General features: G+C 46.1%; 1 protein-coding gene across 1 annotated transcript in view; it reads left to right on the plus strand.

Annotated features, from left to right (window-relative positions):
- Positions 1 to 15,014, plus strand: part of PYGL (glycogen phosphorylase L) — a 38,322-nt gene that overhangs the window by 19,677 nt on the left and 3,631 nt on the right. The window contains exons 6-18 of the mRNA XM_003792148.3: positions 1,262 to 1,373; positions 1,976 to 2,058; positions 8,215 to 8,358; positions 8,555 to 8,647; positions 9,278 to 9,424; positions 9,775 to 9,938; positions 10,074 to 10,188; positions 10,786 to 10,887; positions 10,990 to 11,137; positions 11,248 to 11,306; positions 11,412 to 11,553; positions 13,349 to 13,556; positions 14,299 to 14,433. Coding sequence (XP_003792196.1) covers positions 1,262 to 1,373; positions 1,976 to 2,058; positions 8,215 to 8,358; positions 8,555 to 8,647; positions 9,278 to 9,424; positions 9,775 to 9,938; positions 10,074 to 10,188; positions 10,786 to 10,887; positions 10,990 to 11,137; positions 11,248 to 11,306; positions 11,412 to 11,553; positions 13,349 to 13,556; positions 14,299 to 14,433 — 1,652 coding nt within the window. The remainder of the gene's footprint in view (positions 1 to 1,261; positions 1,374 to 1,975; positions 2,059 to 8,214; positions 8,359 to 8,554; positions 8,648 to 9,277; positions 9,425 to 9,774; positions 9,939 to 10,073; positions 10,189 to 10,785; positions 10,888 to 10,989; positions 11,138 to 11,247; positions 11,307 to 11,411; positions 11,554 to 13,348; positions 13,557 to 14,298; positions 14,434 to 15,014) is intronic.

Raw genomic sequence — 15,014 nt, forward strand, 5'->3', positions numbered from 1 at the left:
CCACCCAGAGCATCCCAGCAAGAGCACTGCCTCAGTGAGAGCCCAAGGGAGCAAGTCCTCTTTGAAGTTCTCAGAAAGGAGAGCTGAGCTGGGACTTCTCAGGCTGCCTCACTTAGGTTTCAAGGTCAGGAGGGTCAGAGTCTTGTGTGAACCCAGACTCAACCCCACTCCTTAAATGACTCCCTGATTGATCACAACTTGCTTTAAAAGTCTCCGGAGGTCTTTCTTCCTCAATGAAAGATATTTAAATAAGGGTGGTTTATTACTTTGAGGTCACAGTGATCATAAAAGTGACTATCAGTGACTGATGTGGGCTACAGAGCTTCATTCCTCTGCAATTCAGGAAGCCAAATTAAAGAGACAGTGTTTAGGTTTCAGCCCTGCTCTGACTGTGACCTTGGGCTAGTCACCTCCCTCAGCTCCAACTCCCTCAGGTCCAAAGTGAGTGAGTTTCACTAACTGATACCCAGCATCCTCCGATTCAATTATTCTGTCATTCTTCTTCCCTAGACCTTGAGTCTGATGAGGCAGAGAGTGGAAATGAGTCAGCCCGCCCATGAATTGTAGGTGCGCTGTGAGAAGCATTCATCTCCCTGCTCTGCTCCATTCAGGGACTGTCACGGAGTGTGAGCCAGACTTTCCAGCTTCCCTCCAGACCCAACTCAGCTATTTTGCAGATCACTGTAGGAATCACTAAAACACTCTATGCAACTTTTAAAAATTTAGCGTAACGTTTGAATATCATATGTGATATTCTATCTGCATACATTTTCTCTTCCACTGATTTTTTTCTGAATTTGAAATCAGATCATGGGAAACAGCTACACAAAACTTATCCTAATTGTGATTGGGAGGGGTGGATACAGATTCACATGTGCCACTTTGTTGGCACCTCATGTTTTATTAGTATAGAACAACGGCTTGATCTGAAACATAAAACAGACGTGAATAAGCTTTTTCCAAGTCATCCTTCCCACTGCATCTCTATCAGGGCAATAGGCTACATGAGAAATTAACATGGAAATGCCCCAAAGGACCCTCAGTCCAGAAGTTTCCAGCCACCAGACTGTGGCACTTGAGGAAGGAACCCCTTGGCTTCTGCTACCCTCCGCAGTCCTGGCTCCTCCTTGCTGAGGCCTCACCCAGTTTGGGTTGGTGCTGGGGTTGGGGGTGGAATCACACTGCAGACTCCCGGCCGTCACTCAACCTGTGTCACCCCACTTTGGAAACAGTGAGCAGCTGCTTCTCTTCACGCCCACAGGTGGTCCTGGCCCTGCCGTATGACACCCCAGTGCCAGGGTACATGAACAACACCGTGAACACCATGCGTCTCTGGTCTGCCCGGGCTCCCAACGACTTCAACCTCAGAGACTGTGAGCACTGCGTGGGCCTGGCTTCTTTACGTCTGGCTTTTTAACCTTTGTGATGGCCACTTAGGACCAAATTGAGCTTGAAAAAAAGCCTTGGGGCTAGGGTACTCATAGCTCAGTGTTTAGGGTGCCAGCCACATGCTCCAGGGCTGGTGGGTTCGAACCCAGCCCAGGCCTGCTAAACAAAAACAATAGCCAGGCTTTGTGGTGGGTGCCTATAGCCCCAACTACTTGGGAGGCCGATTCAAGAGAATCGCTTGAGCTCAAGAGTTTGAGGTTGCTGTGAGCTGTGACTCTACGCAGGGTGACAAAGTAAGACTGTTTCAATAAAAAAAAAAGATAAATAAACCCAAGGTTTATGATCTGAACTCTTCAGTGACTAAGCAGGTATTGTATGGAGCAAGTAGAAAGGATACTTTTAAAGCAATCCTTCAGCCCTCTCAGACTCTCCAGTGAAGCCCAGCAGGAGGGTTTGTTGAAATCCTTTGGGGGTTTTAGGAATTTTAGGAGTCCCACGTGGCATGTAGCAAACATGGGGGAGGCCGAGGGGCTGCCAACAACAACGCCTGGCTGGTCAACTTACTGTTTTCCTAACATCTCCTCAGTTAACGTCGGAGACTACATTCAGGCCGTGCTGGACCGAAACCTGGCCGAGAACATCTCCCGGGTCCTCTACCCCAATGACAATGTGAGTGATGGAGCTTCTTTTCTCAGTGGTGACAGAAACAACTTATTTCACAAGAGCCTAATCTGTAACCCTATAAAACACATAGATAATGTTGATTATCTAGATTTCCCCTCCCAACCAAGGAAGGGGAAAAGTATACAACTCATGAATTCAGAATTGGCATTTTGCCCTTGCTCAGTGACCTCTTCACCAATGGGGAGGCTCTGTAGGTTTATTGCAAAACCAAAGCTGGGTATAAAGGATGAGATGAACTACAGAGAGACAGTACATCCTTTCCAGACAGAAATGTCATCTGCTGTCAGAAGTCACTGCAGCTTCCCTGCCTGGCCTCTGCCCGGGCTCTGCCCTTTCTGACGGGCTCTTTCTGGCCCTCTGACCCCAGGGCTAGGTGGAGTCATAGACCTTGGGGCACACCCATGAACAAATACTTGTTCCTTTTGCCACTTTTCTTTAAGCTTTTTCTTAGGTGATTATCCTAATTTATTCTAAACATATCTTAATTTACAAAACAATACCAAACTGGGATCCTTAGTTGGTTTAAATACACAAAGCTCTAACTTCTCATTCTCTTGAAGCTGTAATGATTTAATCTCAGACACAGCCAAATTAGTACACGGCTTTATAAAGATGGTAGAAAAAAAGAATCCTGGGGGCCAAGATATAAGAGGAAATGTTCCCTTGGTGTTTAAGCAAAGTCCCTCAGAGGAGAGGAGGGTTGTGTGGATTGGCCAAAGCATTTGCAGAACCTAATGGTTACTCTCCCTTTGGGGAAAACATTTGACTTCAGTGCATTTCAGGTAAATCTCTGACCCCAAAGCAAAAGATTGTTAGTTGTTCTATTCCATGGTCAAAATAAGAATCCTTCCAAGTCTGGGACTACTGCCCAGCCAAACCCAGGCCTGCAGGATTGTATAAATAGAAGGGACTTGAAATTTACCTTTTTTTTTTTTTCTTTTTTGAGACAAGGTCTTACTCTGACATCTGGGCTAGAATTCAGTGGTGTCATCATATCATCATAGCTCACTGCAACCTCAAATGCCTGGGTTCAAGTGGTTCTCCTGCCTTAGCCTGCCCCACTTCCCCTCCAAGTAGCTGGGACTGCAGGCACGTGTTACCAAGCATGGCTAATTTTTCTATTTTTTTTTTTTTAGTAGAGATGGCGTCTTCCTTGGGCTGGTCTCAGACTCAAACTAGCCTCCCAAGTGCTAGGATTCCAGGAGTGAGCCACCTCTCTCAACCTTGAAATTTATTCTTTTACCTTCAGAAGGGACCAAACATAACTTCACTGGGGAATAATCATCTGCAGTAATTGACCAAACATGCAAAGTTAGCCTGGGGTAAGAAGTTGACTACATTTGTTGGATAAAAGGTAGCTCTTGGGATCCTGTTTTGTTTTTGTTTTTGTTTTTTAACAACTTGATAAATCATTCTTATTCCATAATTACAAGAACAAATTCATTCCCTTTCTTAAGACTGGCTATAGCCCTAACCCAGACATTAGTCTCTTTCAAGAATCTTGCACCTGTCCTCACTCTGTAACCAGTGAGATATTAGTTTCTCACTTAACACTCTTGAAGGGCTTTGATGGCCTGTAAGAGACCAGAATCTTAGGTGTGTCACCCAGGTTCTTCACTGACCTGGTCACCAGCCCTCTGTCTCATCCTGGATGATCCTGCCCCTAGCAGTGAGGCCCCAGCTGTACAGAACTATCCACCCTGCTCTTCCCACCCTGGATCTGCATAACCTCCTTTGCCTACAGGGGACACCCTGGCCCTCTGTATTGGTCTGACAGATTCCTACTCATCTTTCAGGGCTCAGATAAAGAATTACCTGATCCCCCAGGTTTCCAAAGTACTGTATATATATCTTACATTATTTTTTTTAATCATCACATTAGGCTGGTGTGGTGGCTCATGCCTGTAATCCCAGCATTCTGGGAGGTCAAGGCAAAGGATCACTTGAGCTCAGGAGTTTGAGAGTCCAACCTGAGCAAGAGCAAGACCCCATCTCTACTAAAAATAGAAAAAACTAGCTGGGCATTGCGGTGGGCACCTAGTCCTAGCTACTTGAGAGGCTGAGGCAGGAGGATTGCTTGAGCCCAGGAGTTTGAGGTTGCTGTGAGCTAGGCTGATGTCACAAGCACTCTGGCCTGGGCAACAGAGTGAGACTCTTGTCTCCAAAAATAATATTAATAATAAAATCATATTGTATTTAAACACTTGTTTACACCTCTCCCTCTCCCTATTAATTTGAACTTCTTGAGGTCAAGGATTATGTTTAATTAACCACTTTATTTCTAAGGCCTTGAAAATTTCCTAGGTCAATATATGTTTAAACTATATTCATTATAGATAGATTCACATTGCTGTTTATTATTTTTTTAGAATGATTTCATTATATTTTTTGTAATCATACATATCATTAGGGAAAAAAGTCAGCAATATAAAAAGCACCAGAAGAACATCAATACCATTCCTAACTCCATCACCTATAAATTCCCATGGGTACAGGCGGACCTGGGACCAGGAGTGTTTGGATTTCAGATGTTTTCCAGATTTGAGAATATTTTTCATACACCGAATAATAGATGGGGGACCCAAATCTAAACACAAAATTCGTCCGTGTTTCATATGTACATTATACACATAGCCTGAAGGTGATTTTATACAATTTTTTTTTAAAGTTCTGTACATGAAACAAAGTTTTGATTGTGTTTTTACTGCAGCCTGTTATGTGAGGTTGTGAATGAAATATTCCACTTGTGATGTCAAGTCAGCGCTCAGAAAGTTTTGTATTTTGGAGCATTTCAGATTTTGGATTTTCACACTGGGGATGCTCAACCTATACTATCAGTCTAGATAGTTTTCTATTGCTAACTTTTAATTTTTATCAAGGTTATATAAGCATATGCAGCAGAATCTCTGTAAGTTGACCACCCCAGGCACTGTGACAAACTGGTCACCAGTGAAGGAGGTCGACATAAAGAACCAGGCTGTGCACCAATACGTACATGTGGTGCATGTCTGACCTGTGAAAATTGGGTCAAGTTAAGGAGCTGGTCAGTGTAGGGAGGTGGCCTCCGATGGAGGGTCTACTGTAATTGACTTTCTGGATCTTGCCTCCATATTTCTGAATAACACACAATTATTGCTACTCTTTGATTAGTACATTTTACAATTGTTATTGACATGGAAGATGAAAATACAGCTCACAATCTCACATACACTCCCATCTCCACCACACACACACACATACTTCCCATCCCCGATTCTCTCAACATAGTTACATCATAATTTTCAGCAGCTCCTTAACCAGTGTTCACATTATTACAGTTACGTAAATGCTACAGACAGCTCATCTGTGCCTATCTGTGATGACAAAGGATCCCTTTCCTTAAAATGTTTTGCTTTTCCTGGAGCTAATGGCTGTTTGTTTGCTTATTTGGTTAACTAATTTTCCCTGATTGATTAGTCTACACTCTACACCAGTTATATGAACTTCCTCTCAGGGAATTCAAGCACATTGGTATCCCATTAACATGGTCTTTTTTCCTATAAATATCTTTTATTTCATTTAAATGCCCACTTTTAGTAGTCAAATCCCAGAAGAAAAGTCCTGTTTTTAGAAATATATTTAACTGGAAAGCTCCTATTTCCACTTAAGTGTAGCAAATTTTTCTTACAAAAGTTAAGCAAACTTAGTGTTGCCTGATAGGGTTCCCACCAAGTATCTCATATGAAGCAAAGACCCCATGTCATAGTTGCCACCTGTCACTCAGAGTATGTTTTACATCACCTGTGACACAGGACATCCCTGCTATCTTCCTATCAGGCTAAAGAAACAAGAGACTCAAAGGTCCGTGATTGTGCTTTCAAGGGTTAGGGATTAGAGTCTGAGCCCGGGATGTTCTGAAGGCGCGCCCCAGGCTCATGTCGGCTGGTTTTAGTAAGACTCCAGTCCAGCGGCTCACAATTTAATAGAAATGAAATTCAATATGAATTTTAAAATTCATTTAAATTCCATAGAAATGAATTTTCTATGCAAATGTGAGCCTTTGGACTGGAGTTGTACTACAGGTCCTCAATCCCAGGACCGGGTAAAGACAGGGCAGCCCGGGATCTATAAAACGGAAGGGAGATGGCTCATTGTTGTGGGGGTGTTGAGATAGCTGGGCTGGTCTACGAAAAATCCACATGGGGAAACTTGGAAGTGTTGGCCACCTACATAGCAGCAGAGGTCCCCACCCTGCATGCTGCAGTCCCGAGGTCGCAGCTCTGAGGTGTCCCAGTCCACTGCCTGTGGGAAATGCAACTACACGTCGTCAGGTCAGGGATGTAGTGCCGGCACCCCCTCCCGTATCCCCAGTCACGTCTGAGTCTCTCCTAGATTGGCTGCTGCACCATCATCTTTCCCCCTGATGCCAAGGACCGCTGTGCTCACCTGCTGTCTGGGACTGTTTTCTGGATCCCAGGTTCTTCCCTCCCATGAATTTCCCCCCTTATTAGGTAGTACACACACTCCCAGGGCCTCCCAGGGAAGGCTGTGGGTGAGCGCAATTTTTTTGAGACCTTACCTGTCAAGAAATGTCCAACCTAACAGTGACAGTTTGCCTGGATACAGAACGCACAGATTGTCTTCCAGTTTTCAGTGTCATTGAGAAGTACAATGTAGAGCTCATTGGATTATTTAATATTCATAATTAACTAATCCTGGTGGAACTAATACCATGTTCTGAAATGTGGTTGGGAAGAGTCAGCCAAGGGTCTCCATACTCAGTACATAAACTTCCCCTTCCCCACGTGTTCAGTGTGGGCTGGCACCCCCATCTTCAGCTAGGCCGCTGCCCCATGCAGAGACCCTTGTTTCACCTTCCCCAGCTTCTGCCTGCATCAGGAGGGGAAAGTGCCAACTGTGGGAATTGGAGATGAGGTCTGAGATGAGCGGCTCCTTGGACCGGGTCTCAACTAACCTTCCCCATATTTTCAGCCTCAGCTCCAGAGACGCTCAGGGCACTAACCACTCCCAGACCTGTAGTGACTCCAGGGTATAGACTGAGTTCTTATTGTCTCTTCTCCACTGCCGGGTTGGGGTTTGGCTTTCTGGGGTCTTACAGCCCAATTACCACTCATCATCCGTTTTTCATCTTCTAAAACAGCGGTTCTCAACCTGTGGGTCATGACCCCTTTGTAACAATGAAAATACATCCTGCATATCAGGTATTTATATTATGATTCATAAGAGTAGCAAAATTACAGTTATGAAGTAGCAAGGAAAATTATTTTATGGTTGGGGGGTCACCACAACATGAGGAACTGTATTGAAGGGTCGTGGCATTAGGAGGCATTAGGAAGGTTGAGAACCGTTAGAATCTATAAGGTTCATGCTGCTGTCTCTCTCTCAGCTGTCTGCCTGTTTGGGGGGGAGTCTAACATCCTTATTTTTAGTGAATTTGTTTTATTGCATTGCTTTTTTTTTTAATTTTAGATTAATCTAAGGGTACATACAATTAGGTTACATTGTTTGTGGTTTATTAGGTGAAGTCCAGGTTGTAGCTGAGCCGTTCACCCAAGAGGTGGGCCATGTACCCTTACATTGTACACACTGGGTGAGAGCATGCCATGCCCCTCCCCCTCCCCCCTTTGAATTTAATTGCGTTTTTTTCCTGTGTGGACATATAATTGTTCATCTACTGATTTCATATTAGCATTGAGTACACTGGATACTTGTTTTTCCATTCTTATGACACTTAGGAGAACATTCTTCAAATCTTTCCAGGTAAAAACAAAAGATGTAAAGTCTCCATCTTTCTTTATAGCTGAATAGTGTTCCATGGTATATATACCATAGTTTATTAATCCATTCGCGAGTTTATGAGCCCTTTCTACATCTTGGTGATTGTGAATTGAGTTGCAATAAACATTCCAGTGCAAATGTCCTTACGGCAAAATGATTTTTTTTTCTTTTGGGTAGATACCGCCTTTTAAAAATCCCTGTGTTACTACTTTAATGGGGTTTCAGCAAAGAGCAGAGGCCTGCGCTTTGGCATTCAGACAGCTCTCTCTCACCAGCCTTAAAGTTCCCAGGGTGGACACACCAGTCACATTCTGGCCACACATACAATGTGACCCCCTTTCATTCTGTCTCTCTGGCTTAAAGTTTTTTGAAGGGAAGGAGCTCAGATTGAAGCAGGAATATTTTGTGGTGGCAGCAACCTTGCAAGATGTCATCCGGCGTTTCAAAGCCTCCAAGTTTGGGTCCGCCGAGGGCTCAGAAACTCTGTTTGATGCCTTCCCAGATCAGGCAAGTAGTTAGTCTTTGGGAGTAGGAGGGTCCCAGGGACAGGGGTTTCTCGTCAGAGGTGTGCCCCTCTCTCAGCGCTGAAAGGTTGAGTAGGAAGGGTACACATGGGGCGTTCCCCAGAAGGTCGGCACATTGTTTGGGGCTTTCCCCAGACCCTGAGCCCCTGGTGACCTCCACGTTGACATCTTTCCCCCAGGTGGCCATCCAGCTCAATGACACTCACCCTGCACTCGCCATCCCTGAGCTGATGAGGATTTTTGTGGATATTGAAAAACTGCCCTGGGCCAAGGTCTGGATAGTTTTGCTGCTTCTTCCTTTAATTAGACAGAATATCTGCTTGGCTATTTGCCAAAAGCTCCTTTTTTAGTTTTTCAAAGTAAGTTACTGCTGCCAACTTCTAATACTTTAAGGTATATTTTGCCCTAATGCTAACATTCCTCCAACCTTAGTGCTTTACAGGAATAAGATGGTAAAATAAGTGAATGCATACCTAACAGGAGGCAGGTCAGGAGCTGTATTAAGGCTTAAATCATGTTTACCATTTTTGTGTTTAAGAAGATTGAAAATTAAATTCTCCAACCTCAAAAGACAGCTAACTGAAAGTGTCCCCATACCTTTGGAAGCCATACCTTGTATCTGCTGAGCACATTACATTTTTATTCCTCAATCTCTGTGTATTTAATAAATAAAATACATGTAAAGATAGTAGAGACTTGTCAGCATGCCTGACAATTGTCATTAGACAATTTTATAAATAGTTTTTTCCCCCCTCAAGAAAATATTCCCATTGTTCAGAGCTCAGGAACCTAGTAGAATCGAGCGCATCTGACCGTACAGATTTGTCCAGGTGCAGACAGGCTGGAATTGAAGTGTTAGGCCCTGGGCAGGGTGAACATCTGATACCCCCCTTTCCACCTAGGCATGGGAGATTACCCAGAAGACTTTCGCCTACACCAACCACACGGTGCTCCCAGAAGCCCTGGAGCGCTGGCCTGTGGACCTGGTGGAGAAGTTGCTTCCTCGCCATTTGCAAATCATTTATGAAATAAATCAGAAGCATTTAGATGTAAGTGATTTTGAGAGGCTCTTACCACTTATGTGAATGGGGCCTTGTGGTCTCAAGGGTGCCTGCCATGTTCTCCTTCACCAAACTGGAAGCACGGACATCTTTCCATCAGGACACATCAGAAGTACTGATGTAGAGCCCAGGTTGGAGTTGGGCTCTATTAAAAGCCATCCTTCTGAAGGTGCTGAAATAGAGGGATGCCATCTCCCTAGGGATAACTCAACCCCACTCCGTGGCTGTGAAGTTATATATTCACTCTACCAAAGATTTTGCTTGGGGAGTGAACAGCACAATTCCAATGGTGCATTAAAGTTGAGTGACCTGCAAGATCTTTGTCTTCCTTTGGCTAGAGAATCGTGGCCTTGTTTCCTAAAGATGTGGACCGTCTGAGAAGGATGTCGCTGATAGAAGAAGGAGGAGGCAAAAAGATCAACATGGCCCACCTCTGCATCGTGGGCTCCCACGCTGTGAATGGCGTGGCCAGAATCCACTCAGACATCGTGAAGACCAAAGTGTGAGCCCCGCTCCCCAGGCGGTGGGCCTGACATGATCCATTAGTGGAATGATGCTAGTAAATGCCAGGTTGCATTTAGGGAGGGGGACCCTACCATTTCAGCAAAATTCAGTGATGTATCTCTTCCATCTCCAGGTTCAAGGACTTCAGTGAGCTAGAACCTGCCAAGTTTCAGAACAAAACCAACGGGATCACTCCACGGCGCTGGCTCCTGCTCTGCAACCCAGGCCTTGCAGAGCTCATAGCAGAGGTACCAGCAAGGGCTGTTGGGGACCGTGAGGGAGGAGGGCCCTGTGCAGGAGTGGGGAGGGGAGGAATGTTCAGGGCATGTGAGCCCCTGTGATCTGCAGGCTGCCCTGCTCTGCTGCAGGGCTGGCTTCCTCTGTGACAGGTTGTATACCAGCACCTGGCTCCACACTGGAATTAATTCTCTGCAGTAGCCATCTTGAAATTAATCTTTGAGCAATAGTCCCTGCAAATTATGAAGCTGGTTATAACCAATAGAATTCATATGACACCCTGATATACGATGGCATTTCCATCTAGTAAAAGAGCATAACAATGCTCATATACACGACTAATGGAACTTGAGTCCTTGGTCACCCCCTTAAGTAGATTTCCTGCTTCTAATACTCGAGTCCCCCTGAAACTACACTTAAGATGCCAGCAAGTCTTCCCATATAGAACTTATAACCCCCACTTTGAGTGAAATCACCGAGGTACCAGGTAGTATGTGAACTCCACCTTGTGGGTGAGAGAGAGCCACTCCCCACACCCCAAAGAAACTGCTCGCTTGGACTTGATTCCTGTCCCTGAATTCAAGTCACCTCTTCCTTTAAATTGAAAGAAAATTGGGGAAGACTACGTGAAGGACTTGAGCCAGCTGACGAGGCTCCACGGCCTCCTGGGCGACGACGTCTTTCTCCGGGAACTGGCCAACGTGAAGCAGGTGAGGCCTCCATCTGGGCCCCTCCCAGGCACCGGCCTCCAGAGCTTTTGCTCTTTAAGAACAGATGGCCCAACGCCCTGGCCCTGTGCACTGTCTCAACAGGAGAATAAGCTGAAGTTCTCTCAGTTCCTGGAGAAGGAGCACAAGGTGAAGGTCAACCCAGCCTCCATGTTTGACGTCCAGGTGAAGAGGATACACGAGTACAAGCGGCAGCTGCTGAACTGTCTGCACGTGATCACCATGTACAACCGTGAGTCAGGCCGCAGCCCCACGGCCGGAGGGGTCAGGCTGTCTTGGGTAGGTCTCACCCTCCGGCCATCAGCTTCCTGTGTCCCATCCATGTCTCTTCCTTTTTTCCAGGCATTAAGAAAGACCCTAAGAAGTTATTTGTGCCAAGGACAGTTATAATTGGTGGTAAAGTAAGTTGGCTCTACTGGCTGGGGACTTGAGAGCTCTCATCTCTTGCCTTTCCTCCGCTCACCAATGCCCACCTTTGTTCCATGCCTTTCACATTCTTCCCCCAGGCTGCCCCGGGATACCACATGGCCAAAATGATCATAAAGCTGATCACCTCAGTGGCAGATGTGGTGAACAATGACCCCATGGTTGGAAGCAAGTTGAAACTCATCTTCTTGGAGAACTACCGAGTGTCTCTTGCTGAAAAAGGTACTGTCCCCACTGCAGAACGTGCAGGGAGGGACCAGGGCAGATTCTAGAGATTCTGTGGCACCAAAAATGGAGGGGCCAGACCTTGGGGAGCTTGTAACTTAGAAAAGAAGGTGTCACTTTAGGACAGAATAAGGGCCTAAGGCGAGAGCTTTTAAAGGGATCCAAGTGGCAATGAGGTGACTATCTGGGATTACGAGTGCACTTTCCTCCCAGCTAGTGAGAGCTGGGTGCTGGAGGGTCTTGGCGAGGGGCAGACCCTACTCTGCAGGACACAGGAAAGGCCTTTAGTTCCTAGCTCTAGTTTTGCAAGAGAGCACCAATGCCCTGGTCCCCAGATACTCCTCTGTCATTTGCTCATGTTGTAACCGGAAAGGAGGGCAGATACCAGGCTGCCAAAGCATGAGGCTTAGATGTGCCTCACTCGGGCGCTCTGGGATCAAGCATGAAGTTCCCACATGGGGACAGCCAGATGGGCAGGAAGCCAGTGTCCCTTTCTCTACTGCTGAGACCTTTATCTATTTGTCTGCATGCAGATGCCAACTGTGTACTCACCCACTTCCCAGACTGAAAAGATAGAAAGGGAACTTTCTCTCTTTGTGGTGTTTGTGGGTCCCCCCAGGTTCCTGTTTAAGTAGACTGTCTGCAGAGCCGGGTACCTGGGGTGCGAATGAAGAGGTACCTAATCCTCAAATAAGCTCTGAGAGTACAGCAGGGAAGTGGTCCTGACCTTTGTAGTAGAGGGCTTCCCAACAGCTCTAATTCGTGCGCTAATCAGCCTGAAAGGTCAGAGACTTGCTGTCTAGCCCTGGGCACACCTCAATTGCTCCTGACTTATTTCCCTGTAGGGAAAGTGGAAGAAAGGAGATGAGAAGTACAAGAAACATGGGCAATCCAGTCTCAGGTTCCAGATGAGCATATGGGAGAGATGCTCTGAATTTCCTGGGTCAAGATTTGTTGTTTGTTTAGAGACAGGGTCTCCCTTTGTTACCTGGGCATGTAAGGGCGGAGGCATGATCACAGCTCCCAGCAACCTCAGACTCCTGGGTTCAGGTGATCTTCCTGCCTCAGCCTCCCTAACAGCAGAGACTACAGGTGCTTGCCACACCGCGCTCATTTTTGTATCTTCCTGTAGAGATGTGATCTCACCACGTTGCTCAGGCTGGTCTCCAATTCCCGACCTCAAGCCATCCTCCCACTTCTGCTTCCCAAAGTACTAGAATTAATAGGCATGAACCACCATGCTAGGCTGGAAAAGCAAAATTTGATCCAATGTATAAAGTAGGGTATACACGGCACAAAACAATATAAAGGACAGGAGAAACCAAGAAGGTGGGAGGATAGAGGGGTGAGGGATAAAAACTTACTTGTTGGGGGCAATGAACATTATTCTGGCGACGGGCCCACCAGACTTAAGCAGCATATAAGGTTTCCATGTAACAAAAACACTGATATTCCCTTAATACTTTGAAATGTAAAATATATAAAGTAGAAGAAATAAAACGATAACAAAATTAGGAAGAAGAAAGAGAAGTGTATGTCAACGTTTATAGCAGAGAGTCATAGATAAAAGTGTATAGGTCAAGAAAGGATTAGTATAAGCAGTAAGACAAAAGTGGTTGCCTGAGTCAAGGGGAAGGGATGAGACCGGCCTTCTACACCACTCGAATGTCCATCTTGATTTAAAACAACGTGTGTTTAATGATCCAAATAGCCCACCAGGATCAGTGCCCCCGCACGAGACCAGCAGATCTGGAGAGGCAGAATCACTCCTTTTAACTTGCCTTTCTCTTAGTCATTCCGGCCACAGACCTCTCGGAGCAGATCTCCACCGCAGGCACCGAGGCCTCGGGGACGGGAAACATGAAATTCATGCTAAACGGGGCCCTGACCATCGGGACCATGGATGGGGCCAACGTGGAGATGGCCGAGGAAGCCGGGGAAGAGAACCTGTTCATCTTTGGCATGAGGGTAGACGACGTGGCCGCCCTAGACAAGAAAGGGTGAGAGAGCGGCTCCTCTCTGTCAGGCGGGGCCCCATGAGGGCGCATGGTCTCAGGGCTTCCTGCCGGGCAGTATCCCACCAAGGTTGGACTGCATGAGGGGTGGGAGCAGAACAGGTGCCACGAGGCACTGTCCACAGATTAGTACTGCAGACCCAGCAGCAAAAGTAAAGGACTCCTGGACACAGGCCCACGGAGTAGTTGCTGTTTGTTATCAGCCATCCCAGAGCAGATGGCAATAAGCTACTCAAGTCTCCACATCTGTGGTTTTTACTTTCATCAAAAGATGAACCAGCTTCTACTTGGAAGGATTTGCTGATTCTATAAACCCTGACCGAGTGCTCCTTTGAGATCTCTAAGAGACAGACTAAAATGTGGAGGATGTCACTCAGTAACAACATATTTTGAGCATCTGCTAGTCCAACAAGCAACTGGCCCCCTTAACACAGCACTTGTTTAGAGTCGTGAAATCTGCCGTGTTCTACCACTCTCGACTATCTCTTTGACTAGAATTTTCATTTCCTACTGTTCTCAGTGTCTTTGGTTCAAGGAATCAGATGGGCAGGATGGGGGGGACCTCAGGATCTAGTTAAAAATTGTTTATACCCGCAGCAAAATGTATGATGACTTTGAAAAACTCCAGTATTTCTGAGTGCACTTTTCACAGCATCTGTGCTGTCCACCACACACACACTAATAACCTTTTGCTTTTCACCCCCGCCACACACTCCTCTCCCCGCAGGTACGAGGCAAAAGAATACTACGAGGCTCTTCCGGAGCTGAAGTTGGCCATTGATCAAATTGACAAAGGCTTTTTTTCTCCCAAGCAGCCCGACCTCTTCAAAGACATTGTCAACATGCTCTTTTATCATGACAGGTAAGTTATTACAAGATGTGCTGCTAAGAACATCTTAAACCAGCTCCAAGCCACTCATGTAGATCAGCATAGACCTGTGATCTGATCAGGTAACCCAGGATTGAAAAAAAGGTTAGACCAGTGGTTCTCAACCTTCCTAATGTCGCGGCCCTTTAATACAGTTCCTATGGGTCGCAACCCACAGGTTGAGAACCGCTGGGTTAGATGCTCTCCACCTACGATGCCAGTAAGGTTTAAGAATAACACCCCCAGCGCAGTGCCTGTGGCTCAAAAGAGTAAGGTACCGGCCCCATATGCCGGAGATGGCGGGGTCAAATCTAGCCCCAGCCAAAAACTGCAAAAAAAAAAAAAGATAACACCCCCAGCAGAGCAAGGTGACTCACTCTATAATCCCAGCACTCTGGGAGGCCAAGGCCAGCAGATCACCTTAGCTCTCAGGAGTTTGAGACCAGCCTGCACAAGAGTGAGACCCCATCTCTAAAAATAGACAGACATTGTGGCAGAGGGTAGTAGTAGTCCCAGCTACTTGGGAGGCTGAGGCAAAAGAATCACTTGAGCCCAAGGGTTTGAGGTCACTATGA

This window comes from Otolemur garnettii, unplaced genomic scaffold, assembly GCF_000181295.1.
Source record: "Otolemur garnettii isolate 467f Iridium unplaced genomic scaffold, OtoGar3 scaffold00054, whole genome shotgun sequence".
Lineage (NCBI taxonomy): Eukaryota > Metazoa > Chordata > Mammalia > Primates > Galagidae > Otolemur > Otolemur garnettii.